Source organism: Saccopteryx leptura, chromosome 2, assembly GCF_036850995.1.
Source record: "Saccopteryx leptura isolate mSacLep1 chromosome 2, mSacLep1_pri_phased_curated, whole genome shotgun sequence".
Lineage (NCBI taxonomy): Eukaryota > Metazoa > Chordata > Mammalia > Chiroptera > Emballonuridae > Saccopteryx > Saccopteryx leptura.
The window spans coordinates 359,310,198-359,337,362 of NC_089504.1; the positions used below are offsets into that span (position 1 = coordinate 359,310,198).

The 27,165-nt window shown below is 49.0% G+C and overlaps 2 protein-coding genes across 3 annotated transcripts in view; one reads left to right on the forward strand and one right to left on the reverse strand.

Moving 5' to 3' along the window:
* The window catches only part of LOC136392588 (phosphoinositide 3-kinase regulatory subunit 5), a 74,033-nt gene that overhangs the window by 17,857 nt on the left and 29,011 nt on the right, over nucleotides 1-27,165 (reverse strand). For both annotated transcript variants that reach the window (XM_066364859.1, XM_066364858.1), the window contains exons 2-5: nucleotides 10,338-10,453; nucleotides 8,218-8,318; nucleotides 6,032-6,100; nucleotides 5,134-5,272 (exon numbers count right to left, since the gene is read on the reverse strand). In XM_066364859.1, the coding sequence (XP_066220956.1) occupies nucleotides 5,134-5,272; nucleotides 6,032-6,100; nucleotides 8,218-8,318; nucleotides 10,338-10,440 (412 nt within the window). In that variant the 5' untranslated portion in view covers nucleotides 10,441-10,453. The remainder of the gene's footprint in view (nucleotides 1-5,133; nucleotides 5,273-6,031; nucleotides 6,101-8,217; nucleotides 8,319-10,337; nucleotides 10,454-27,165) is intronic.
* On the forward strand, nucleotides 12,087-26,553 carry LOC136392388 (developmental pluripotency-associated protein 3-like). Its single transcript, XM_066364523.1, is given in 4 exon segments — nucleotides 12,087-12,208; nucleotides 12,801-13,037; nucleotides 26,032-26,153; nucleotides 26,156-26,553. Coding segments are annotated over 4 exon segments (879 nt in total).

The following is a 27,165-nucleotide window of genomic DNA, read 5'->3' on the forward strand; positions in this document are numbered from 1 at the left end:
CCAAAAGTCAAGTGCTTTCCTAAAACAGTGCGAGCTGTCTCAGCAAATTATGGAACCCGAGGAGGGAGGTATGGGAACTGACTCGCAGCTGTCAGAAGTAAGGGAGACCTGGACGTGTGACTGGCACCTGAAGTGAGGACAGGTTTGCGGGCTGAGCTCTTTTCCTCTGGGGTCTGTGCCAGCTCCAGGTAGCTCGTGTCAGAACCGAATCGAATCATTGCACACGAGCTCGTGTCTGGAGAGTTAGAGAACTGGTTGGTGTGGGACAAAGACACCCCATGCACCTGGTGTCAGTGTTCTGTGAGTATAAATAGCATGGACCCTCACCTACTAATCATATAACAAGATCAAAGCCAGTTGACTTCTCTTGTAGGGGCGTAAACACTTCATTTCATAACCAGAGACAAAAAAGATGCAAATGTTTGTGATGAGTAATGTCTGCACCAGTTGATAGGCAAAGACTGACCTCGTCCAGGTTTGTTCCTGATTGACAGGAGGTCCGAGGGTGGGAAGGCACTCAGGGAAAGGAGAAGGGGCAGAAAGTGCTTGGGAGCCAGGACGGCTTTCGGTAGAAACACAGCATTATGCACTGTGAGGATGCAGTTTTTTGAGCCAAAGAATATGGTTTTTTGACTGGAGCAGACATAGGTTTAAGTGGTAGAGCTCTTGTTATCTAAGTGACCATGGGCAAGCTACTTAACTGTCTAGCCTTTAGTTTTATCATCTGAAAGATGGGAATACTGTCCAGGGGGGTGTTCTGAGGATAGATGAGACTGACTCTTAGCAGTGTTTAATGCACCAGAATCACACAGTTAATGCAGCCATCACCATCACCGTCACTATCACCGTCAAAATCAACATCACCACCACCACCACCATCATCACCACCATCACCATCACCACCACCATCATCATCACCACCACCACCATCATCATCACCACCACCATCATCATCACCACCATCATCATCATCACCACCATCATCATCACCACCACCATCATCACCACCATCACCATCACCACCACCACCACCACCTCCATCACCATCACCACCACCATCATCATCACCATCACCACCACCACCATCATCATCACCACCACCACCATCATCACCACCATCACCATCACCACCACCACCATCATCACCACCATCACCATCACCACCACCACCACCTCCATCACCACCATCATCATCACCATCACCACCACCACCACCACCTCCATCACCATCACCACCACCATCATCATCACCACCACCACCATCACCACCACCACCATCACCATCACCACCATCACCATCATCATCACCACCACCATCACCACCACCATCACCATCACCACCACCACCACCACCATCATCACCATCACCATCACCATCACCATCACCACCATCACCACCACCATCACCACCACCACCATCATCACCATCACCATCACCATCACCACCATCACCACCACCATCACCATCACCATCATCATCACCATCACCACCATCACCATCATCACCACCACCACCATCATCACCATCACCATCACCACCACCACCATCACCATCATCATCACCACCACCACCACCACTATCATCACCACCACCACCATCATCACCATCACCATCACCACCACCACCATCATCACCACCACCATCACCACCACCACCACCACCATTACCACCACCACCACCACCATCATCACCATCACCATCACCACCACCACCACCACCACTATCATCACCACCACCACCATCATCACCATCACCACCATCATCACCATCACCATCACCACCACCACCATCATCATCACCACCACCATCACCACCACCACCACCACCATCATCACCACCACCACCACCACCATCATCACCATCACCACCACCATCATCACCATCATCACCATCACCACCACCACCATCATCATCACCATCACCACCACCATCACCACCATCACCACCACCACCATCACCATCACCACCACCACCATCATCATCATCACCACCACCATCACCATCAAAATCATCAGTAGCAGCAGCAGAAGCAGCCACAATAATTACTGGCCTACTTGTGACAGGGAGAGTTTATGTAACCTGTCTCAGGTCATCAACTAATAAGTGACAAAGCATAGATCTTTGTCACACCAAGGCCCATGTTTCTTCCCTCGCACTTGACTTTATCGCTGGGCAAGACACGTTAAACTTCTCGGAGTCCTGGTTATCTCACGTACAAAATGGGAATACTGGAATACTGTAGTTTCCACTCTAACTCCACGGGGCCGCGGTCTGCGTGAGACGCAGTCATTGAGTCTGGTGTACGCAGAGTGACTCACACATATGATGCCCACTGTCAGCCCTCAGGATTACAGATACATTCTTTACAGGCAAGTAGTGTGGTCTGCACAGCCATGAGGGCAGAGAGTAAATATTCAACAAACATGTGGGCTTAACCCAAGAGGGCTGTGGTGGGCAGGGCCTGGCAGCACTGACGTGAGGTTTCCGGCCACACCCAGAGTCGGGGCAACAGGCACCCCGTGGGGGGGCGGCGTCAGGAAGATGGGGGAGGCCCGAAGGCTTCATAACCAGCCCGCTTCCTCTGCTACCTGGCCACATCAAAGAGGAGTAAACTGTTTCATTCATCTCCATGGCGACTGGCTCCCTGGGTGGAGAGCCCTGCTCTTCAGGCCCCTTGTCATCTGCTCCCTGTGACCTTGCCAAGGACCTCTCTCCTTAGCTGACAGCCCCCCCCCCCCACCCCTACTGCCCAGGCGATGGGAGATCAGTGTAGGTCGGCATTTATCCACTCAGAGTGCTCTGAGAGGGAGATAGTGTCCTCCTCCCATTTACAGGTGAGGACAGCGAAGCTGCTGTCAGTACAGCGTCTTGCCAACCCCACAGCTCCAGGTTTTGAAACCACAGTGGACTGATACCTAGTGCTGGTAACCACTCAGTGACTCGGCCCCACCCACCTGTCCGTGAGAGCTCCTTCCCCGGCCGCCGCCCCAGCCCCTCCCTGGCTCCTTCACTGCCCCCTTGGCCACCGCCCCAGCCCCTCCCTGGCTCCTCCACTGCCCCCTCGGCCGGGCTCACTAGGGTGGGGCTCAGCAACAAGGCAGAAACACAGCCGCGCATCTCTACAACATCACAATAAAAGATCCCTAAGGGCCGCTCAAGGCTCACGTAGATGAGGGTAATTTTGTTTAACCTCCTACTTGCTGTGGAGGAGGCTCTGGTTCTGTGAACGAGGGGTTACCTCGGGGATGTAAGATGAGTGACTTTGTTCCGTACACAAGTTAACCTCAAAGGTTACCGTTTTTGTCCCCGATATGCTATTAACTGATTTTGTATCTAATTTTGCATCATCGTCCAACTTGTATGGGAAACGTATCTCGGTTTCTTACACCCTCCTCCACACCAGCGCTGCCATCTGGCTGGGTCCCGTCGTAAGGAGCTGCACGCGTGTGTGACACGAGCTCCTTGCGCCTTGGTGTGAGAGTTGGGTCTCTGCCTTGTCCGAGAACGACTCTCTGACATGAGAGTGACCGGCTTCCTGTCTCGGCTCCGCTTCCCCCGGAAGAGAAGCTGCTAGCCCCCCGCGGAATGCCGTCCCCAGACACCTGCCTTCTCCCGGATCACCCGCGTATCCGCCGCCTCACATGGTCCCCGGGGCAGCATCCAGGGAAAGACCCTCCGCTGTGAGGAACAGGAGTTCCAAGGATCGTTCCTGTTCTGAGTCCAAAGGACCCCCAGAGGCTGTCCCGCCTGCCTCTTGTCCCCCAGGCTTAGAGCCTCACGTCCCCGAGTCTGGACCGCATCACAGCCCCCCCACCCCCACTCCACCACTGCTCGTGGGGCTGCCGGGAACAGAGCGCCACCCAGGCACCCACAAGCACGTCTCTGGGCACAGCGTGCGCAGAGCAGAGGACAGCCAGATGGCTCCACCTGCAATTGGGAAGCGCGTGTCCCCACACGCAGGGGACAGCCCTCCCGCAGCAGCCCAACATCTCCCTTCTCCGTGTCCAAGTAAGAAAGAGTCATTCCAACCTTTGGTACAGACTTCAGGCTCAGCCAAGGCATTGGCCTTTCTTCCTGGTTAATGCCATTTAAATGGCAAAGCTCTCACCGACCTATTTACCAGTCTGACACGTTCTTGAGGTGATCCTCCTAGTTTTGATAAATAAGCAATTATTTGATTTCTACCTATTAAAATTTTATCTTCTCCAGAAAAGAAAATATTCTCCCCCCCTCCTTTTTTTTGCATAGGCAAAATACATATTAGCCTGAAGAGGAAGATTATTGACTTAAATGGAAATGCCTCTAGTATTTCCCTGTGGGCTGTTACCTTGGTAAGAGCACTTCCACATACTGTATTAATAGTCTTCATACGTTAGAGGGGTTTTAAATTCAGGAATGGATGTGGAATTTGATCAAATGTTTTAGGGGACCTAGTCAGTTGTTTATTATTCCTTTGAGCTACGAACATGACGTGTTATCCTCAGTAAATCATACTTATGTTTTCTCTTCCTCTACCATAGTTTTCTTCCACCCCAGTTTCATGTGTGTGTATTATAGCACCCAAAACGTCTCAAGAATCTCTACTTTTAAGATTGAAAGTAGAGTGACCAGGCCCTTGTCCACAGTTGTCATCACGTGTGGACACCCAAGATGGGCCCACCAACCATCAGCCTGTCCATTCCTAACACCAGCCGTGTACCGTGGCCAGAACTGAATCTACCCGCACATACCTTTCCCTATTTGCCCCTGAGTCAAAGACAACCACCAAGGGCCTCGTGTCAATAGGGTGGGGGCTTTGCTGTCTGACCTGGGCAGCCTCAGAGACCATTGGAGAACCAGAGCAGAGGCCTGGGCACATGGTGGGGTCTCCTTGTCCTGACCCCTGCTCAGGATCCCCTAAGAATTCCTCCTTGAGTTACTGACTGTGTTCACTGCTTTCCGCCTTCTGACGCTGGTGCACCCATGGTACCAGCAGCACCACGAAGAGGAGACACCAAGGTTTTGAAACGGGGCCGTGGGCAGAGGAGAGGTGAAGGAGGAGAGGTCAGGAGGGTCACAGCCAAAGGACAGTTTCAGCAGAGCCTCCTGACGGCACGGTCCCTGCTCCACGCGCAGGCTGGCTCGACACTCACCGGGGGCCTTGAGTTCAGCGTCGATGAAGGTGAGCATCTCCTGGCTGATGCTACAGTAAGGGACCGGCCAGGCCAGGAACCGGTGGTAGGTTCCGGATGCTTGCAGGAGGAGGTCCGAGTCTGGTGGGAAGTGCGGGGTCTGGAAGGAAGAGGGAGAGGCAAGCAGAGAAGTCTGTGTGAGCGGAAGTTCGCTGATGTTCAAGGACGGTCCAATGGGAACCTGCCACTTTTCTGGAATGTCCCACAAAGGGCACACGTTTCCTGGCAGCAGTATGTCCAAGGACAAGGTCAGGAAGAACTGGGAGTCATCCACAGGAGTGAGTTACAGATTGGCGAGATGGCACCAAGGGATGTCTCCACTGTGAGGGCCTTGTGACTAAACACAGTGTACCCAGCGCATGAGGGCACCTCCCTGAAACGCTGCCTGTCCCTTCAACGGTGCCACAGTGCCATTGCCGCCTGCCACGTGGGGGAACGGTCTTCAACGCCTAAACCTTGTTTCTCCTGACTGGAGGGGAATGTTTATTCTTTGAAGTGAATGGACTCAATGTACATGGAATCATTTGATGCCACCCAGGCTGGCGAATATGGGGCGATTACCCTGGGTAACACTGACCACTGGGGAACCAAATGAGGTGGATGTGGAATCTCGAACAGAACCTGTTTCCTGGCTTGTGCACAGGCTCACAGCCGTTCCTCCAGGAGTGCCAGACACGCCAGGCACAACGGCAGCCACACGGAGTCACCGGGCGCACCTCAGGACGGCTGACCCGAAGCCATCAGAGGGCTGACGTGCATCTCAGGGTTTATCCTCAGAGCTGCGAGGGCCACGCCTGCCCCAGTAGGTGGCTCTCTCTCCTTCCCCGACCCCCCCAGCTCGGCCCAGCCTGGAACTTACACAGAGCACAGTGGAGTAGAAGAGCAGGGCCAGGGGCATGAGGAGGTCATAGGTCCCCTTCTCTTGCACCTGCGGAGAGGACAGGAGAGGAGGGGAGGCTCACTCAGGGGGCAGAACGGAGCCGCACTTTCTGGTTCTACTCGTTTTTAAAATAAAAAGGCAAGGTAACCACGAGATAAAAATTTGGAAAATAGAAGTTAGGAAAAAAAAAAAAAAAAGAACTACTCACAATGCCCCCCTTTCAAACGCAACCACAGCTAATGTTTCCGCGGACTTCCTTTACGCCATTTTTCTCTATGTATCTTCCTCTGCAAAGCTGTAATCATCGTGTGGATCTTTTTACTCTTAATGTCTTTTACATATAATATTATCCATGAATTTCTGTTTTGTTACATGGTCTCTAAGACCACTTGTTGTTCCCCTCCTGGCTACACATTTACTTGTTATTTGTATGGTAAATATTTTTCCCAGTTTGTCGTCTTTTAAATTTATGGATTTTGTGGATGTGCACATGTTAAAAGCGTTAACCTGTTCCTTTACGGATTTTTGCTTTGTTGCACAAGGACCATGTGAACACTCATAGATTATCTTCCTTTCTTTGAAGCTTTATTTTTTTTTAAGTTTGTCTTTAATACACCTAGAATTCCATCTGCTGTATGGTATGAATTAAGAGACTCACCCTCTATTTTTTTCCAAATGTTTAATCAATTCCCTGTAAACCATTTAATAAATATTACTGATATAATTTTATTACACACACTTGGATAAGATCCATTATTTTTGTTAGCTGCAGAATATTCCTTCTGGTAGATATCCATAATTTATTAGTTTTATATTAGACACTTGAGATTATGTCTTGCTCCTTAATTACTTTTGTAATGAAAAAAGTGAGCAAATGTCTTTTTTTTTTTATCATTTGTACGATTTATCTAGAATAGAGGTCAAGGAGTAACATCAGTCAGTCAAGACTACAGCCACATTTATGATCTTGGAAACATGTTGCCCAATAGCTCTCCAAAAGGGATGTGCCGTTTAGAATATCTTCTGCCTGTGAAAGTACCAGCTTCCCTGCCCTTTCCCTACATTGTTTATTATAACTTTTCGCTAATTTGCTAAGCAAAGCCTGTCTCATGGCTTTCATTTGCATTTATTTTATTATCACTGGCGCAACATTTTTTCCATATATGTTCACAAGTTCTAGTCACTCTTTCGTGCATTGTCTTTTTGGTCAAGCCCCCCCCCCCCCAGCACAACATACACGCCTGTCCACACGTGACTTAGAATGCTTTGGTCTTTCAGCCCATGCTAGAGTGCATGTGGTTGAAGACACAGAGAAAGCCCCCATCTCTGCTGAGCCTGGTGACGTCAGCAGGCTCAAACTGAAAACTCTCCTTTTCTTTTTCCTGAATAGACCACGTAGCTGGTCCCCGATCACTGCAGAATCATCGAGCCTTTCTATTTGGGGTTCGTAAGGTAAGCCTTCAGAGTGGTTCGTTTAGGTTTTTTGTGTGTTGGATTGCTTGGAAATGCACCAGACAAATGGCGGTGCTGGAACTGGGGTCTTGGGGGTCTTAATAAAGCAAGACTTTCTTCTTATAGGTACAGGGTCAGCTAACTGAGATGTTCCCAATTCAGCCATGTATTAAAAAATAATAATAACTTTAAAGAGAATTCTTTATGAAAGAGCCAGTCTCCTCTCTGTCGGGGCTCACAGCTGCTCTGGAGCCCCAGCCCAGCTTAGCATTGAACGCACTCTTTCTCTTAGACATAAAACCCTGTTGAGCTGTGAGAGGAGGTCTCAGTTTACCTCTCCAATCAGTTTTCTTTTTCTTTTTTTTTTTTTCCAATCAGTTTTCTTTTTGGTATCTTTGCTTTTATGGATCTTTTTGAGAAAAAAAAATTTCAGTAAGGCTTCCTTCCTCCTTTCTTGTCGATACCTTGACTTTCAGGCAATATCTGTCTTGATAAGTGGCTCGCATGTCACGTGGTCTCCTTGGGAGGGCCAGAGCCTCCCAGAAACCTTCGGTTCCCAAGCATGGCCGAAACAGAGAACTCGCGGGTTCCCAGGGCTGGTGCTGAGCCCCTGGGTGGTCCAGGAACCCCGGACTGATGTTCTGTGGGGACCCCTTTCTTGATGCCGCCAGCCCGGTCCCGGCTGTGCCCTGCGGTCCCTGGGCGGCCCTCACCTCGCGTGTTTTCCGCAGGATCTGTTCCAGGAGGATCAGGAAGTGGCCGGGGTCCCTGCTGACCAGCTCCTGTAGGCTCCAGCAGTTCAGACACAGCCCGGCTGGAAAGGGGAAGAGCGGTGGTCAGTCTGGGGTTGGAGAGGAGTGGGGACCACTGGGGCTTCCCTGGAGCACTCCTCTACAATCGGAGAGCCTCAGAAAATTCTGGATCAACACTCAAGCCTATCACGCCCCCATTAAGACATACTGACAAGTTTCTTATTCCCGGAAGCTCAGGGGACACAGAGAGGAGCTGAGATCCCCTTCCAAGCCCAGCAGACCGGCCCTGATTCTGGTCCCCGCGCCTTTGGAGGGAGGGACAGTCCCCACAGCCATCCTGTCCTCGTAGGATGGATCCTACCGTAGGGTGCTGGCATCTCCGAGACGCGGGGCAGGGGGGCAGGGGCAGAGAGAGCTGGACGAATAGGAGGGGGGCCATGGGGACCTCCCACCCCCACCCCGACACAAGGCTGAATCTAGGACAGCTGGGGGACTTCCCAGGACTGCCTGGAACAGAGCCCAGGAAGGGGAAGCTACATTCATTTATATTTTGAAAGCTACGACGAACACTTGGGCACTCTAACTTCCCCAGACTTTCTTATTTTATCAATCTCTGTTTCTCTGCAGTCAGCAAGGGCAAACCCCTAAAAGTTAAAGGGGTGGTCATAGAGGCCTGTGTGTGTGTGCGCGCGCGGTGGGCAGTGAGAGCAGTAGGGGCGGAAGTGGCTAGACCATGAATTTCACGGAGATCCAGGCCCCCTCATGTGCCTGGGCTCCTCCCAACGTCATGAAGGCCCCTAACAGTGTGTTTCACGTGGTCATAGGTTTTTGTGACATTTGTAAAAGTCAGATGTTTTGTATTATTGTACTTAATGATGGCTCTCAATTCTATAACCTTAAACCCCATCAAAGTCTGGGTAGGAGGCAAGATGAAAAATACTACCATGTATTGACCGCCTACTATGCACTGGGCCTTTGCACACGCTATCTTCATTGAGCCTCCCAACCCACACCCCCTTCAGGAAGGTGGTTCCTGTTATTATTTTACAGACGAGGCAGGTGAGGTCCTGAGAGGTTAAGTGGCTCACACAAGTTTACAGAGCCAGTGAGGCAGAGTTTTAATCCAGATCTGTTTCATTGCAAAGGCCAAGAAAAGCCTCTCGGAGGAGTGACATTTGAGCTGAGGCCTGAATGAGAAAGAGCCCGCTGTGCACACACAGTTGTGAGGGGAGAATTCTAGACAGCAGGTGTAAGAGCCCTGAGGTAGGAAGGGACCAGGTATGTTCAAGAGGCAGTAGGTATCTCTACCATGGGGTAGTTCAGCAGTTCTCAACCTGTGGGTCGCGACCCCGGCGGGCGTCGAACGACCAAAACACAGGGGTCGCCTAAAGCCATCGGAAATACATATTTTATTTAAAAATGTATTGTATAATATGTATTTTCCGATGGTTTTAGGCGACCCCTGTGTTTTGGTCGTTCGACCCCCGCCGGGGTCGCGACCCACAGGTTGAGAACCGCCGGGGTAGTTAGACGGGCCAGTGAGGGATGGGATAGGAAAAGGCTTTGCAAGCATAAGGAACTATTATAATTAGCCACGTAGCCTTCAGAGACAGAACCACCCCCACCTGCAGACACCTTGATTTCTCAGTCCTGGGGAAACATGGAAGTTCTGCTGAGATTGTTCCTTGCTCTGTGCAGAAGAGGAAGGAACTAGAGGCTAAGTAGACAGAATTCTGGGGAGAGCTGTCTATGAAATCCCAGGTGCTGTTTTGGAATCAGTGTTGTGGTTTTTCTAAGCGGGGTCAATAACTACTATGCTCCTAGCACATGCTCAGGGAGCGAGACTCAGCCCCGAGAAGGGTGAGCAAGGTAGCACGGGACGGAGAAACGGCTGCCCGCAGAAGGCCTCCTCTCCTTCCGGGGCCGTGCCCCGCACCTGCCCAGGTGGGGCCCAGGGGCTGGCTCAGGTCACACAGAGTTGGGATCAGAGTCTGCCAGCTTCCACGCCGGGTCCAGAGCTCACTGCGGTCCCCGAGGCCTCCTTGGGCCTTAGGAGCCCCTCCCTGGCTCCCTCGACCTACCTGCCCAGGAGGTGGCGTGGCGGCTGAGGCTGAGCCCGTGCAGGCAGCGTTCCAGGGCGTGCAGGATGCGGTCCTCCGTGCACGTCGTCGCCCCTGGCTGCATCCTGAGTCATCGCCTGCGTGGCAGACAGACGCCGGTCAGCCCGGAGACCCCAGGTCAGCCCGGAGACCCCAGGGCCGAGGAGCCCCTGGCCGAACAGGCCACCAGCGCAGGCGACGGGCACCACAGCCCAGAGCCATCGGCCTTGCCGTCGCTTGGGTGCTGTGGGTACAGCGGCGGGGGGCTGACCGCCGCCCCCAGGGCTGGAATGGCAGCCCGACAGCACAATGCTGCAGGAAGCGAGGGGTCAGGGACAGGAGCGGAGAGGTGCCTGCCCACCGGCAGTGACTGTCTCCAAGACCCCAGGGAGTGCCCAGGCAGTGGCCAGACCCCAGGACGCTGGCAGGGGGACCTCAAGGGAAAAAATCAGAGTCACTTGGGGGACTTTTTCGGAGTGTCCAGGCCTGCGTGCCCAGCCCCCAGGATGAGGGGGGGGCTGTTCCTGAGGAAAAAAGCACAGAGCCCTCCCTCGGTGCCCTGGGTGCTCCCACGCTCACCCCACCCCCTACCCACCCTGCCACAGCCTCTGCTCGGCTGTTCGGGACCCGGCACCTGTTCCTGTTCTGCCCTCACCTCCACTTCTGCCATTTTTCTTTGCTTTCTCCAGGCGCGGCCGTGTTCCCAGTTATCCCCACCCCACGTGGCCCTGCTCCCTGTTCCACCGAGGAGAGAACAGGGTGCTGAGCCACCGAGAAGGGATCTAAGGGGGGTTCGCACCAGCCAGGGAACTGTGGGGCGTGCCAAATCCTAAGAGCCTCCAGAAGGGTCAGCCCAGCTTCTCCGTTACGTTTGAGGGCCCCCGGGAGCCCCCAGAAGGGCCAGCCCAGCTTCTCCGTTACGTTTGAGGGCCCCCGGGAGCCCCCAGAAGGGCCAGCCCGGCTTCTCCGTTACGTTTGAGGGCCCCTGGGAGCCTCCAGAAGGGTCAGCCCGGCTTCTCCGTTATGTTTGAGGGCCCCCGGGTCCCTCAGGGGCCAGGGCAGGTAGTCCAGACACCGAGTAAGCCTGACCTCTGGACCAACGGACTTGGACTTGGGTCTCGACTCTGATATCTGCTCGCCACGAGACTTTGCCACAAAAAATTTTTTTAACTTTTCCAAACCAAGTTTACTTACCGATAAAATGGGATAATGGGATAATGGGGGTATTGGCCTCAAAGGGCTGTTGGGAAGATTAAATGTCACAGTGGCAGATGTGCTGGGTAAGCTCTTTCATGACACGGTGGCTGTTGTGCCACCGTCTGTGCCACAGCCACCCCTCCCTTTGGGAATGTCACCACAGCCACCCCTCCCTTTGGGAATGTCACCGCAGCCACCCCTCCCTTTGGGAATGTCACCGCAGCCACCCCTCCCTTTGGGAATGTCACCACAGCCACCCCTCCCTTTGGGAATGTCACCGCAGCCACCCCTCCCTTTGGGAATGTCACCGCAGCCACCCCTCCCTTTGGGAACGTCACCGCCTTCAGCCTCCCAGGCAGGCTCCGTGGCCGGCCCGTCGGGCCAGGTCGAAGAGGGTAGCCGGAGAGGCAGCGGTCCAGCTCCGTGGAACCGGGGGTGGGCCGGGAAACCACAACCAGCAGCTCAGCCCAGAGCTGAGCCACGCAGACGATATGCACAGAGAGAGCCACGGGATCCCTCCCTGGCCTCAGCCGCATGGCGGGCATTCAGCTCACGGGGGCCCAGCGGGCAGACCCTCCCACTGCCCCAGCCGGGGAGGAAGCACGTGTCCAGGGAAACACGGCCCCCTGCGGGCTGTCCAGCATCTCATCCCCGCAGTGATGTCCCTGGGACGGCGCAGGGGTCTGCATGCATCCATTCCCTCATATATTTAATGACCACCCAGTCTGTGTCCGGCAGGAGGGACACGGCATTGAATGAAGCAGGCCGGCTTCTTGGTGGGAGGCAGACACTCAAAACCAGTTTAACAAGGAACGAGGTCATCGCAGAAGGTGATCATGCTCTGAAGAAAGTGACCGTGTGGGAGGGGCCCAACGGGGAGCCCACTCAAGGTTGTTGGAGGTCACGAAGCCTCCCCGAAGGGACATTTAAGATGAACGAGGAAGTCGGGAAAAAAGTTGGAAGTGGGGTGAGAATGTTCCAGAAAGAGTGGACAGCATACACAAAGGTCTGGGTGCAGGAATGAGCCAGCCACGGACGGAGACCTCGGGGCACAGACCAGCCTTCTGGGGCCCGTACTTCCCGCTGCTGAGGGGGCAACCTGAGTGGAAAAACTCACACTGGCCACTCAGGACCACGGGCCTGGGGTGTTTCCATTAGCGGCACCTCAAAGCCTGGAGAGGTGCTCGGGCCCTTCCAGGGCAACATCCCCAGTGGCCTCTGGGCCTTTTGTCTGCTGACTCCACACAGGGAGTCCAGCCAGCGGTCCGCGGACCCTGAGCCGGGCCGGGCACTTCGCAGGCTTTCGGTCCCCTTCTTGGCCTGGACTATGCTGGGACTCGGCCTGGATGTGGGTCCCGGAGAGCAAACCCTTGAGATGAGGTCTCACCCTTCCGCCTTCAGTGGCGGCCCGAGCACAGGACCCTCCCAGGCCTGGTCCCCTCAGGTTCTGTACCGACAGGGCCTGCTGAAGGGGCTGGAGGCCAGGTGCCTTTGAAAGGATGAGTTCCGGACATAAATGGCCAGCTGGGCGAGATGTCACCTGCAGGGCTTTGTCTCCAAGGGCTGATTTCCTCCCTGCGGCCCCAGGGCAGAAGCGGAAGCAGGGACACGCATTCTGTCCCTTAGCGCCATCAAACGCAGTTACTGAAGAAAACTAAAACCAACTCATGCTCTACCCCACAAAGGAAGGCTCAACGAACTACAACATGATCTCGTTTTAAGTGACCCAGACTCCCAGTTGCCGGGCACCTCGAGGCCACCACGTCCGTCTAAGCAGCTGGGCCAGGGCTCACAGAAGCCGCGTTCTTGGCTGAACTGGGCGATGATCATGGTGGCCCACGGGGCCTCGGTGCCTGCAGTCTAGAGCGAGGGCTTTGCCGTGCCAACGGGGGTGAAAGATCCCCTCTGCCCAGCCCTGCTGCCGTGGATCCAGCTGTTGTGTCATGAGGTCAGAATGAGTCACCCTGCTCCATGGTGTCCCACTGTTAGTGATGCAAACACACGATGCAAATACACGGTTTCGGCCAACGCCCCTTCGGTCCCACCCCATCCTGAGGGGACAGGACACGGCGTTCTTCACCGAGGCTGAAGGCTGCTCCCCACACACCTCCAACGCCTGGGGCCTATGCTTCTTTCCTTCCCTGGGCTCCTGGGACGGTCCCTTCTCCTGGCCTCTGTGTCCCCGGCTGTTCACTGGAGGCGATCAAGGCCTTCCTCCACGGACGGGCACTGGGCAGCATCTGAGGCCATCTAGAGAGCTGGCCCCCAAGCTCCTCATAGAGGCAGGACTTGCCCCAGGCGCCGGGGACCCAGTCGGGCATCCTCAGTTGAGCTGCCCTGGGGTTTCACCCACTGACTGCCTGGTCCCTTGGCACGCTCATTTCCGTTCGATGAATTAGTCATCAGCACTCCTTGTGACTTGTCAGCAGAACCCCAGTGGCTTTGGGGCAGAGATGAAGAGGGCAGAAGGTGGCATCCTTCTGTCCCAAGGGATGATGCCTTTTTTCACGGGCTCAGCAAGCGAGGCCTGGCTTCTGCCAGCCCCCCAGCCCCCACCCCCCTCCACCTTGCTAAAAGGAGCTCCTGTTGTGAAATCCCAGTGGCTGCCAGGAATGGGGATTGCCCCACAGCCACAGCAGGGCAGTGTTGAAACGTTCGACAACAGGGTCTGCCCCCAACTCCAAGTTCCTCTTCTGAGCCAGTACGGAGGCTTCTTGACTGGGGACCCTGAGCAGGACAGGATCGTGTTCGCATAAGCCAGCGATGGGCAATCTTTTGAGCTTGGTGTATCAAAATTCGCCAAAAAACCGAGCATAAGTCGGGTGGTGTGTCACTTTGAGAAAAAAACCCCATAATTTTGCAATATTTATAGTTTAAATAACAAAAATGTGTAATTGTAATATATAACTGTATTTAATAAACCAAAAACTAATTATTTAACTTACCTGCTTAGTGACTTCTTTGTTCATCTGTCAGTCAGTTTCTTTTGTTGGTCTTGATATTATTTAACTTGTGTGGGGTGCCATGAAAGTGAAGGGGAGGGGCAATTCTTTAACTAACCTGCCTATTAGTGACTTTTTTGTTGCTGAATTTCATTGGCTAAACCTTCAATTGAAGGTTGGTATTTTGTACACTTCAAGCCCAAGCAAGCGCTACTAACTTCATCTGTCAATCTGTTTCTTTTGTTGGTTTTGATATTATTTAACGCTGAGAATAAGGTCTCACAAAAGTACGTAGAGGGAAAAATTGTGAGTAAAGCCATTGCTATATCTTTCAGGGTGCTAAAAGTGTCTGGTAATCGGTTCCAGGCACTCCTAATTTCCTGTTCGTAGTGGCACTCCTCTCGATTCTCCAAGCGGCACCTTTCCAGATTCTCAAGCTTTGACCTCAAGTCGACAAACACCTGAGCCCAGATGCTGTCTTGAAATTCTGCAAGTTGCATCTTATGTAAATTAAGACGGCTGCTGCTATTTCTAATGGTGGGAAACGGCACCCATAGCACAGGCCCTCGCCTCTCCCAGCCTCCCCTCACTTATCTCACTAATGATGGTCAATTAGAAATCCACGACACCCCAGAACAGTAGATTGGATGATGGTTGCTGTGGGTGTGTGGCTGCTGGTAATGGCGATCACAGGGCCCCCAGAGATGCATCCCCCACGGCATTCTGCAGTTCCCTGCTCTGCCGGCCGGAAGTGAGGTCAAAGATCCCCTAACGGCCTAACCGGAAGTCCCAGAACCAGACGCTCTGTGCCGGAGTTCTGTTGTTTTGTCCTACAGACCTCTAGCACAGAATGTACACTACAGCAAATGTTTTATCCTCAGCCACTGCACCTGACCGTGCAGGAGCCCAGGATGAAACGTCCTTCTTGGCATGTGGCCCCATACCTCTCTGCGTGTCAGTGCTGAATCGCGTGTCATAGGTTCCGCATCACGGGCATAAGCCCTTGATGCAAACTAGGGGTCGTCTTCCCTACTGTGCCGGACTAGTCAGAGGTCAGGGTCTGCCTGGGCCCAGCGTCCTCAGGCTGCCCCCCACACAGGCACGGAGAGGGCACCTCTTCTCGGGAGACTTCTGGGATGCTGAGGAATGGCAGAATTGGGAGGGAAGCATGGCCCTCCGGGCTTGGTGGGCACCCCATGCTGCTTCCCTGGTGTTCTGGAACATTCCAGGCCTGTGCTGAAGCCTTAGCCCTACAGGTGGGAATAAGAGAGACCCCGAGACATGTGGTCCTGCTCCACATCCACCTGCTTTGGTCCCGGGTCACATCTCTCTCTCCCCGTTCCTATCGTCACCCGAGGCTGGACCTCCCTTCCTGCCCCTACACTCCTCTGCCTGACTGCTTAAGGCAGATTCTCTTCGGAGACCTGACTTAAAAATTCTCACTGCCAATACAGGAAGTCTACACCAGAAACTAAAGAGATGGGGTGAGAAAGGGTGGGACGGAGGGGGTAGTGAGAAGGCATGGGAGTGAGTGAGGGGGAGCAGCGCTTCCCTGGGAATACCTTTCTGTGTTGTGTTGACTCTTAGGACCATAGTGATATTCCCTATACCCCAAATTAACGAACAACTCCAATGCAACAGGGTATTAGGGGGCAGGCAAAAAACGGGATACAAACAGTAACAGATGAACTTAACTGTAGTAGAAGTGATCAACATAACCACATTGAAAGGGATGGGGAGTGAACTAACCTGAGTAACTGTGGAAAACAGCATTTCGACTGGATACTATGAGGCTAAATAACCGCGTACAAATATTACTTCTAGTTACGGCACCTGTCGCTCACAGGGATGTGGGCGAAAAGTTCCGGAACTTCTTTATGTGTACACTAGGGTTGGACAAAGAAGGAAATATATCATAGATAATGAGAGCAAGTTTCTGACTGATGGAGAAAGAAATTACAAATAAGGAAAAGGGGGAAGTCTAGAATGACCCAATCTCACAGCGTTAGACTGGAACAGGAGAAATCAGTATGGACTCATGGTTGTTAATGCATATACAGATAGATACGTGTGAAAGTAAAAACAATGTGTATATGCTTGAACTAATATGCATGCATCTATTTTCTAGCTCTGCCTGCTGAGAAAGGCTAGAAACAGCAGAGTCTCTAACAGTGAGCACACCTAGTGCCCAGATCTTGGTTTCTAAATACCACTTTCTAATCAAGGAACCAGGGCTCCTTGGATAAATGACTAGAACAGGAAATATACATGATAAACCCCGAGCACCTTGTAATACAGGAAAATCAGTCAGTATTTGCAAAAGCATAAGGAGTATCAACAGACATGAGAGCTAGCTTGAAGGAGCTTTCAATGGCCAAAGCCAGGATAATTTGAAAAACAAAATATCTAATGAAAGTGTTGGGGTATAATTCATAGATTGAAGTAAATACTCATGAGTCTACACTACTGTTATAAATAATAAAATAAATAAATAGAGGAGAAAGAGTCTCCTTTACAAAAGAATACCAATTAACAATTTGTGAGAGGAATGACAGTAATACAAAATCACCATTAGGCAAACACCACAGCAAGAATTCTGCAGGCAATTGATACTAAAATCTATGGGCAAAAATCTTAGAGGGAACAGGACATTTGCATAATCTTAGAGTATTTTCCCCAAGAAATTAATCAGTTAATAGGGGAAAGTAATAACTTCAGAGTGGAGGGACCCAGTACCACCTAAAAACCTCATGAGCAAAGTTAACATGACCAATAAGAAGCCATCATTGCCTGGCCTGTGGTGGCTCAGTAGATTGAACACTAACCTAAAACATGGAGGTCACCAGTTTGAAACCCTGGGCTTGCCTGGTCAAGGCACCTATGACAAGCAACCAATGAACAGCTAGAGTGAAGCAACTACTTCCTGTTTCCTGCCCCCCTCTCTGTAAACATCAATCAATCAATCAAATCAGTAAAAAAAAAAAAAAAAGAGAGAGAAAAAAAAGAAGACATCATCTATCCCCTGATATCATGCACTGAAGAGGACATGACATCACTTCTGTGGATACTTCTAAAAACACACAACCATAATCTAATCATGAGAAAAGATCACTCAAAACCAAGTTAAAAAAAAATTTATAAAAGAGTTGACCAGTACTCACCAAAGTGTCAAGTCATAAAGATAAGGAGAGACTGAAGAATTGGCACGGATTGCAAGAGACTGAGGAGACACAACAAGCTAACTGTAATGTGGATACTGGAATGGACTCTGGAACTGAGAGGGAACATTAGGGGCTAACAGCTAAAATTCAATCAAGTCTATAGCACTGTACAGTGTCATACCAGTTGTTCTTCGTTTTTTGGGTTTTTTTTTAAATTTAGGAATGTTCAGCATTTTCTTTTCTTTTTTTCTTTTGTACAGAGACAGAGAGAGAGTCAGACACGGACAGACAGACAGAAATGGAGAGATGAGAAGCATCAATCATTAGTTTTTCATTGCGCATTGCGACACCTTAGTTGTTCATTGATTGCTTTTTCATATGTGCCTTGACCGTGGGCCTTCAGCAGGCCGAGTAACCCCTTGCTCGAGCCAGCAACCTTGGGTCCAAGCTGGTGAGCTTTTTGCTCAAACCAGATGAGCCTGCGCTCAAGCTGGTGACCTCGGGGTCTCGAACCTGGGTCCTCCGCATCCCAGTCCGACACTCTATCCACTGTGCCACCGCCTGGTCAGGCTGTTCTTCGTTTTTGATAACTGTACCATGTTATGTGAGTTGTAAACATTAAGGGAAGCTGGGTGGAGGGCATACACAACTCTAAGACTTTTTATATAGTTATATAACCTTTTTTTTTTTTTATTTTTTTTAATTTTATTTATTCATTTTAGAGAGGAGAGAGAAAGGGAGAGAGAGAGACAGAGAGGGAGAGAGAGAGGAGAGAGAGACAATGGGGAGGAGCTGGAAGCATCAACTCCCATATGTGCCTTGACCAGGCAAGCCCAGGGTTTCGAACCGGCGACCTCAGCATTTCCAGGTCGACGCTTTATCCACTGCGCCACCACAGGTCAGGCCGTTATATAACCTTACATATCCTTTAGATATCTTTCTGGGTGGTTATCCAGTGCCTTGCTGCCTTTCATAAACTTGCTATTCCATGTATACTCCTAGTTCCTAGTTACTGTGGGTAGATTAGTGCAGGGTTGGCTGCCTTAAACTACCCTAAATCAATGTTCCTGAACTGAGATTGGACTCTCTGGGGTTCTTGAAGGGTTTCTAAGGGTTCTTTGTGAGAATAGTTAGCTGCGTTTTCATTTGGATGGCAACCTATAAAAAGGTAGGAGTTAATATATTCTGGAACATCTCAATGACACCTATGACCAAATGTTACCATAAGGTATTGATGCTCAGTTTGCATTTGTGTCTAACACTGATTTCGTGTCATCTAAAAGAACAGAACATGCCAGATGTGTTCTTGGTGTCTGTGAGAACACAAGGTTGATAAAAATGCATTAACATACAAAAAATATTTAGAATAGTGCCTGGCACAAAATAAGCTTTCAATAAATACTGCCTATTAACTATAAGGATACTTTCCTAGCATACACAATTCTGCTCCCCAACTCTAGATGCCTCTGAAACTGGGCCAAGAGATAAAATACTCCCCCGATAATTTGCTTGCATATCAGGCTTGGAAGGCAATGTTCTCTAATTTGCAAGTACACATATACATAGACTATAAGATGAGGAGGGCACCTTAGAGATCATTTAGTGCAAATCTCCCATTCTACAGGTTAAAAAAATGGAGACTGAGCTGTGAAGCAACTCGCTCAGATTAGAAGGTAGTAAATCTGTAACTGAAAACGGAGCTTAGAACCCCAGGATAGTCATGGCACCATTTGCTTAGGGGGGAATATCCTTGGCTTCCCCACAGTCAGTGACCTCAGTGCCTCTCCACAAAGTTATATTTGGAATCCTTTTGCAAATTTCTCCTGGAGTTTTTGGGCTGTTTAGGTACTCAACTTCCTCACATGTCAATTCTGTGAATTCAGGTTTTTGACAGTATCACTCATTTTTAATCAAGATCTAAAAATGTATTAGCAAAGATCTGTATCTATAATTTCCATATAGTTTCTAAAATTATATCTGAATCAGTGATTTTAGGCCTTTTAATCTTCAAATTATAACATTGTATCTTCTTTTACTACAGGTCCAATGTGTAGTAAATACCTTTATGCTACACTGCAATTCTTTAAATAATTATTTTCAACATTTATAGTAAGTATAGCGACTATGATAATAGCAATTGTTTGTTTGTTTTGGCCAATGGCTTTAATTTGATTTGTTTCATTGTTCGCTGTTTTGTGCCATGCTGTCCCATGAGTTTTTTTACTGTGATTAATTTCTTGCTCAGCTAGGGCATTTCGAGTAGCTTCAGGATGAGTGTGTGGGTTAGGTACTTTCTAAGACCATTTGTTGTACATCATTCAGTGGGTCTCACTATAAATTGTAGCTTTGCCAAATATAAAATTGTCATAATTCATCTTTTTTTTACCCTCAAGATATTTATAGAAACCCCAAAATAATCAACTGAAAAAATGACTATAACAAAAAATAGAATTAGGGAAGGTGGTTGGGTGCAAATTAAAACAGAAATTGATATTATTCAATTATACAAATACCCCCCCCCCCCAGAAATTGTGTTAGTAGAAGATCCTGTATATAATAGCAACAAAAAAGGACAAAGGGAGAGAAAATAAACTTTACAAATGTGCACAATTCTAATGAAATAAAACTGAGGGACACAAAAGAGGCAAATAAGTGGAAATGCATACCTTGTTGTTAGTTAGGCAGATTCAATATCATAAAGAGTTAATTCAAAATGGATCAGAGACAAATTGCAAAGAACTTAAATTATAAGACTCTTAGAAAAAGTTGGCCGAAAGCTTCATCACATTAGATTTGGCAATGATTTCTTGAACGTGGCACTATAGGCACAGAAAACAAAAGGGAAAATAGATGACCTTGACTGCATCAAAAGTTAAAACCCCGTGCATCGAAAGAACAAGAGTGAAAAGGAAACCAAGAAAATAGGGGAAAATTCTTGTAAATCATATATCTGATAAGACCTTAATGACCAGACTATATAAAGAATTGCTATAAACTCAACAAGAGCAAAACAAACAACCCAATTTAAAAATGGACAGGGGATTTGAATAATCATTCCTGCAAAGAAGACAAGCTAATGACCAATCAGCACATGAAAATATGCTCAACATCACTAACCATCAGGGAATTTTAAATCAAAACCACAATGAGATACACTGTCACACCAATTAGTATGGCTACTATCAAGACCAAAACCAAACAAAAATAAGCGTCAGCAAGAACGTGAAGCAGTTGGAACCTCTAGGCGCTGTTGGTGAAAATGTAAAATGGTATGGCCACTAGGAAAACAGTATTCTAGTTCCTAAAAAAATTCAAAATGGAATTACCATGTGACCCAATAATTCTGCTTCAGGGTATATAGCAAAAAGAACTGAAAGCAGGTATTTGAATGACGCACTGTCCACCCACGGTCAGAGTGGCATTATGTACAACAGCCAAAAGATAGAAGCAACCCAAGTAGGCATCAACAGATGACTGGCTAAACAAAATGTGGTCTCTACCCTGCAATGTTATTTGGCCTTAAAAAGGAAGGCAATTTGGACACATGCCACAACCGGGATGAACTTGGAGGACATTGTGCTAAGTGCAATAAGCCATCACAAAAAAGAAAATATGGTTCCACTTATATGGGACACATAAAGCAGCTAAATTCACAGGGACAGAAAGTGGTCACCAGGTGCTGAGGGGAGAGGGAAATGAGGAGTTATTGTTTAATGGGTACAGAGTTTCAGGTTCGCAAGAGGAAAAGAGTTCTGGAGGTCACCTGCACAATGTGAAAGCGCTAACACTACTGCCCTGTACGCCTGAAAATGGTTAAGTGGTACATTTTATGTCAAGTGTACCTTACTACAATTTTTTAAAAGAGCTGGAAAAAACCCCAAACAAACTATGCCCTGGCTGGATAGCTCAGTTGGTGGAAGCATTGATCCAGAGCACACAGGTTGCCAGTTCAATTCCCCCGTCAGGGCACAGACAGGAGCAGCTCGATGTTCCTCTCTCTCTCTCTCTCTCTCTCTCTCTCTCTCTCTCTCTCTCTCTCTCTCTCCCTCTCTCCCCCTGCCTCTCTTGCAAAATAAAATCAATTTTAAAAAAAAGAGCTAAAAAAATGAATTAACATCTTTATGACATTATATAAAAATGTCAATCATCTGTAAATTTCAGCCAGGAAAGAAGCAAGGAAGGAAAGAAGGGAGGGAGGGAGGAAGGAAGGAAGGAAGGAAGGGAGGGAAGGAGGGAGGGAGGGAGGGAGGGAGGGAGGGAGGGAGGGAGGGAGGGAGGATGGAAGGAAGGAAGGAAGGAAGGAGGGAGGGAGGGAGGGAGGGAGGGAGGGAGGGAGGAAGGAAGGAAGGGAGGGAGGGAGGGAGGGAGGGAGGGAGGGAGGAAAGGAAGGAAGGAAGGAAGGAAGGAAGGAAGGAAGGAAGGAAGGAAGGAAGGAAGGATGGAAGGAAGGAAAGGAGGGAGGGAGGAAGGAAGGCAGGAAGGGAGGGAGGGAGGGAGGGAGGAAAGGAAAGAAGGAAGGAAGGAAGGAAGGAAGGAAGGAAGGAAGGAAAGGAGGGAGGGAGGAAGGAAGGCAGGAAGGGAGGGAGGGAGGGAGGGAGGAAAGGAAAGAAGGAAGGAAGGAAGGAAGGAAGGAAGGAAGGAAGGAAGGAAGGAAGGAAGGAAGGAAGGGAGGGAGGAAGGAAGGAAGGAAGGAAGGAAGGAAGGAAGGGAGAGAAGGAGGGAGGGAAGGAGAGAAGGAGGGAGGGAAGGAGGAAGGGAGGAAGAAAGGCAGGAAAGGAGGGAAGGAGGGAGAGAGGGAAGGAGGGAAGGAAGAAGGGAAGGTTTAATGATCATAATCACTCCATGAGATAATCAGGTTTTCACGATTCCTGCGGAACAGAGAGAGTCAGTCACTTATCTGCCCAAGTTCCTACGGCAGTAGTTCCTGTGGCCTGAGCAGGAAGCACATCCAAAGTTGGCCTGACTCCCAAAGCCCACGTTCTTTCCTGTGCCGTGTTTGTAGGAAATCACTTCTAATGTTTTCTAGACAAAGGACTGAGGATGCGGTTTCGCCTGTGTCAGAATTTGGGGCTTCCAGGGAAGATGTCTTACACAAAAAAGTGCCTGAATTCTCCTTGTCAGTGATTCGTTCCCCATGGGTTAGGGTTACTCACTTCCTCTGATCTAGCTTATTTTTCAAGATGTAAGATTCCTGGAGGGACATTCAGCTAACAAATGAGTCTATTACAGCAGTGGCAGTGGCTAGTGGCCTCCCACCCTCCAGGGCCAGGAGAGGGAGGCCATAGGCAAAGTTAGGTGGAGATGTCATGGCGGGGGGCGGGGCAGAGAAGAGGAGGTAGCAGGGTGAAGGAGAAGTGCGTAAAAACGGGTAACTCCTGAGGGAGCATAGAGAAGGCTTCACCTGCCCCCCCACTTGGCTCACTCTCCTCTCTGCCAGGAAAGAGCCCATGAGTGCTCAGGAAGACAAAGTCATGATTAAGACCAAGAAGAAACAAGATGAGGAACGGAGGCGGGAAGGAGAAACATGCTAACATGCACGCAGCACTGACTGTGCCCGACACTGTGCGTAGGGTTCAAAGCACATGGTCTCAGTGATTCTGAACAGCCCCATAAAACTCTGAACGTCCGTGCCGGGATGAGGAAAGCGCAGCTCCTGGTGGCGAAATGACTTGCCCAGGGTTGCACAACATGCAGGTAGCCCTAGGCAGAATTTGAACCCAGGTCTCTCTGAGTCCCTTCTATCCACGTAGAAGGGAAGAGTACTGAAAAGAAAGCAATACAGTACTTGCCTTCCCATATAATAATTATAACAATCGCAGCTGATGCTAATTGAGGGCTTACCATGTGCTAGGCACTGTCCTGGGGCTGTTTTCTATGAATTAACCCATTGGATCTATAGGATCCTCTCTTACGCTCATCTTAAAGATGAGCAGACTGAGTAACAAAGAGATCTCTTGGCTGGTAAGTGATGTATGTCCTCTCTTGACCTGTCCTATGCAATGTGGCTTCTCTATGCACATTAAAGGAAACCGTAATGGAGCAAACTGAAGTTACTGCCAAGATGAAGACTAAAAATTTACTAAGGTAAAAACTCTAGGTAGCAGCCAAATTCAATGGGCCCCTAGGCTAATCCATCAGCACCTGGCCCCGAAGACTAGTTAATTCTGCCACCTTTCGAATGTGGAGCCTATCTTGTTTGCCAACAAATGCTCACAAAGTAAGAAAGCAAAATGAAAACAAAACAAAACAAAAAACCTGAGTGTAGATGTAAAAACTCCAGAAAGGTCAATGACACATACATCTGGGAGCTTTCTGGGGGTTTTTCTGGATGTGGAAAAAGATTGTGGTTGTGACACACTGCATTCATCACAGGCTGCTCACTTTCTGCGAAATCATTTTCAGCTTGGAAGACAGGCGTGAGTATTTTACAGTCTTGAGCAAAGAAGATTTTTAGGGAGCACTATGACTCCCAGGTGCTTTACTAATGGAAAAATATTGGGCACAGACTGGTCTAATCCATGACCTCTTCCCTCCATCATCTTTTCTTCCCTCCCAGAGTGGAAACCACTTAGCACCCCGAGGTCTCTCTGTTAATTCAGCAACAGGTAACTGCTCTCAGACACAGGCATATCCATCTTCTCAAGTCTCCTTCTCTCTCAATCCCGTCCCAATTGTATAAGAGAAACCTCTCGCCTCTCCCTCTATATCCCATTCATGAGTATAGTTCGTTAGTGCAAGAAAAACTTATCAAACAAGAAAAGAAACTATCAATGTTTGTGGACAGAACTGAAATCAGACATTCCTCCTGATACTTGGCCATGTGTGACTGTTACAGCTTTTTATGAAACAAACACTGATTCCAAGAGTCCCATGTAGCCCAGTCTAGAAGTCTCTAGGACTCTAAGGGGCTATTTACTGTGACATTAGGACGGCGGGCATTGATTCAGCTTCTCCCGACTTCTTACCAAATACACCCATGAAGACTAGACCAAAGGAAGAGATATGCACACACTGCAGACTAAAACCCAATGCTGACAGGCCAGAGCCAAGGACTGACATTATGTCTAAATCAGATGGAAATGGCTTAAGAAAATCTAGACTTCAATGTAGGTCAAAATCTCTATAGAAGGTGCACAGCAGACTTTGCATCAGGGCTGATTAAAGTCTGGTACCCATGTGGATGGGCAGCCTTTTCAGATATTTGATCCCCGTCTGTTTTCCCCTTCAGTGAAGATTGGCGGGTCACATCTGCTGAGATGGGCAATCCTGGGAAGAGCACCATCCAGAAGGGGAAAGCAAGAGTCCTGCTTTGTCCAAATTATATCCCCTTTTGACCTCCATGGAGAGGCATTGAGGATAGCGGTCACTCAGACTAGGAACGGTGTGAACAGAGAGTGGGGCGCCTGGGGCTCAGTCCTGCCTGGGGCTACCAGTGTTAAGAGGTGGCACGGACAGAACCAGCAAAAGGATACTGAGAAAGTGCAACTCGAGAAGTAAGAAGAGAACATGATGTCACAGAAACTCAAAACTAGAGAGGTTCGAGGAAGGAGTGTGAAATCTTGCTGCAAGACCCACAAAACCAGGGCAGATAAGGGCCATTGGACTGGGTGGCGCGGGGTTTTGGTGACCTTGGGAGAATAAGCAGAGGGCAGTAAGACCCACCGGAACAGGCAGAGGAGGCTAAGGGAGGTGGGAGAGAAGCAACTCCGTTGAGTTCTGCTTAGGCTGGGCTTTCATGAGATGCCCCCGTAGTCTTCTGCTAAGTTTCCTTTTCTCCTTTAGATAGCACAGACTCATTTCTAGTCACTGTGGCCAAAAGGATGCTTCCAATTATGTTTTTTAAAGATCTATAGCTACATCTAAAAAAAAGTCTATATGATCACCTGCCAAATTGCTAACAAGGGGTTATCTCCAAGAGCCAAGGTCAAATAGAACTTTTATCTTTTCCTATAAACATTCTAATAACACATTTTTTATGCATTGTATTTCAGTACACAAATTATAGGTGTTAAGTATCAATATATAAAAAATGAACAACAGTTCTGGGAATGTCGAATAGATGTACTTTCCCCGATTCCTCCTGCTAAGTACAATTACAAACCTTGGACATTATATTAAAAATGAACGTAAAAGACTCTGAAAGGTGGAGAGAAGGCACACCAAGTAGGGACCTTGGGAACAAGAAGGAACATGGTGGCGAAATCCCTGGGTTTTCTCGAATTCCCCAGACTTGGAGCTAAAGAGCCAGCAAGCTTGGAACGCCAATGGGTGTGGGTTAGCTCTTCCTTTCACCACGTTTTGTTGCAATTTGGAATTTTCTCACTCTTTCTGGGCTACATTGGTTCTTTTGGGGGGGCTACTTTGTACCAATTTGAGAGACTTCAGCATTGAACACTTTGAGAGGATCGAGGAGGAGCTTCAGGCTGTGACTAGACTTCCAATGGACTCGCCAAAGCTTAACACAACCTTGACCCCGGCCGGAGTCTTTTCAGATGCTCCGTGAAGAAGTCAGAGGGCACTCAAGCTGACTCAGAAGTACTAGCAAAGCACCTTGGTAACCTGACTCTCAACCCTAGTACCAAATTCCCTTCCCTTCTACCAGAACGTTCACCCCAACAGCAGGAGAGAGGAAAACACTTGAAGGGGTTTGGACTGGGGTTGGGTCAAGGCATGCTCTGCAGGAGACAGGGAGTAAGGACATTGGCAGCTGCTCGGAAAGAAAAGATACAAAAGATGTTACAAGTTATTAGATATGGTACCCTGTCTCTGCTTAAGAAAGACCAGCAAGAAAGGAAACCTGAGATGGAATCAAGATTCAGAAGATTTAGGTATAACTGTCATTATTGCTTATATCACGGAGAGCCTTCTGATAATATTAGTATGGAGAATAACTTTTGACATGGAGTTGATTTAGCCATAAACTTTATTCTTGTACTTTTTTTTTTCTTGCTAGTAATTGCAAGGTCATTCTGCAGCAGCTTGGGAACGCTACTCTGTGCTAGGACAGACAGTATACCAATATTTTGATAACCTATGATGGAAGTTTTGTGATGTCTTTTTTTATATCTTTTTCTTGTCTACCGCAATGCCACTAATTTACAAGGAATCTATGTAGTTCGCATCTGAATGCTTCACTTCTGTATTTATTTGACCCAAAGAAGCACTGATAGGTCTGGAGTGTTGTCATTGTGTTTTAGAAGCCTGAAGTCAGTAAGAGGAAAACCCAAATCAAGAATTAGAAGCAAGTAACTTGTGTGGAAGGAATGTAAAAAGAAAACATTGGGTGGTTTGGCCAGAGCATGACTAGGACAGGGTGCGTTAGCTAGATTCTCTGGTTTTCAAAAATTTGAATTGTAACCAGTCTTTTGATGTGCTATTTTAATTTTTAGCAGCAAATGTGTGTATAGAGCATTGTATTAAAATTTGGGCATATAAGACCTTTTAAAAATGTTCTTTATTCAAAAAGAAAAAAAAATTGTTCTTTATTATTTTTTTTAAAAAGAAATACCA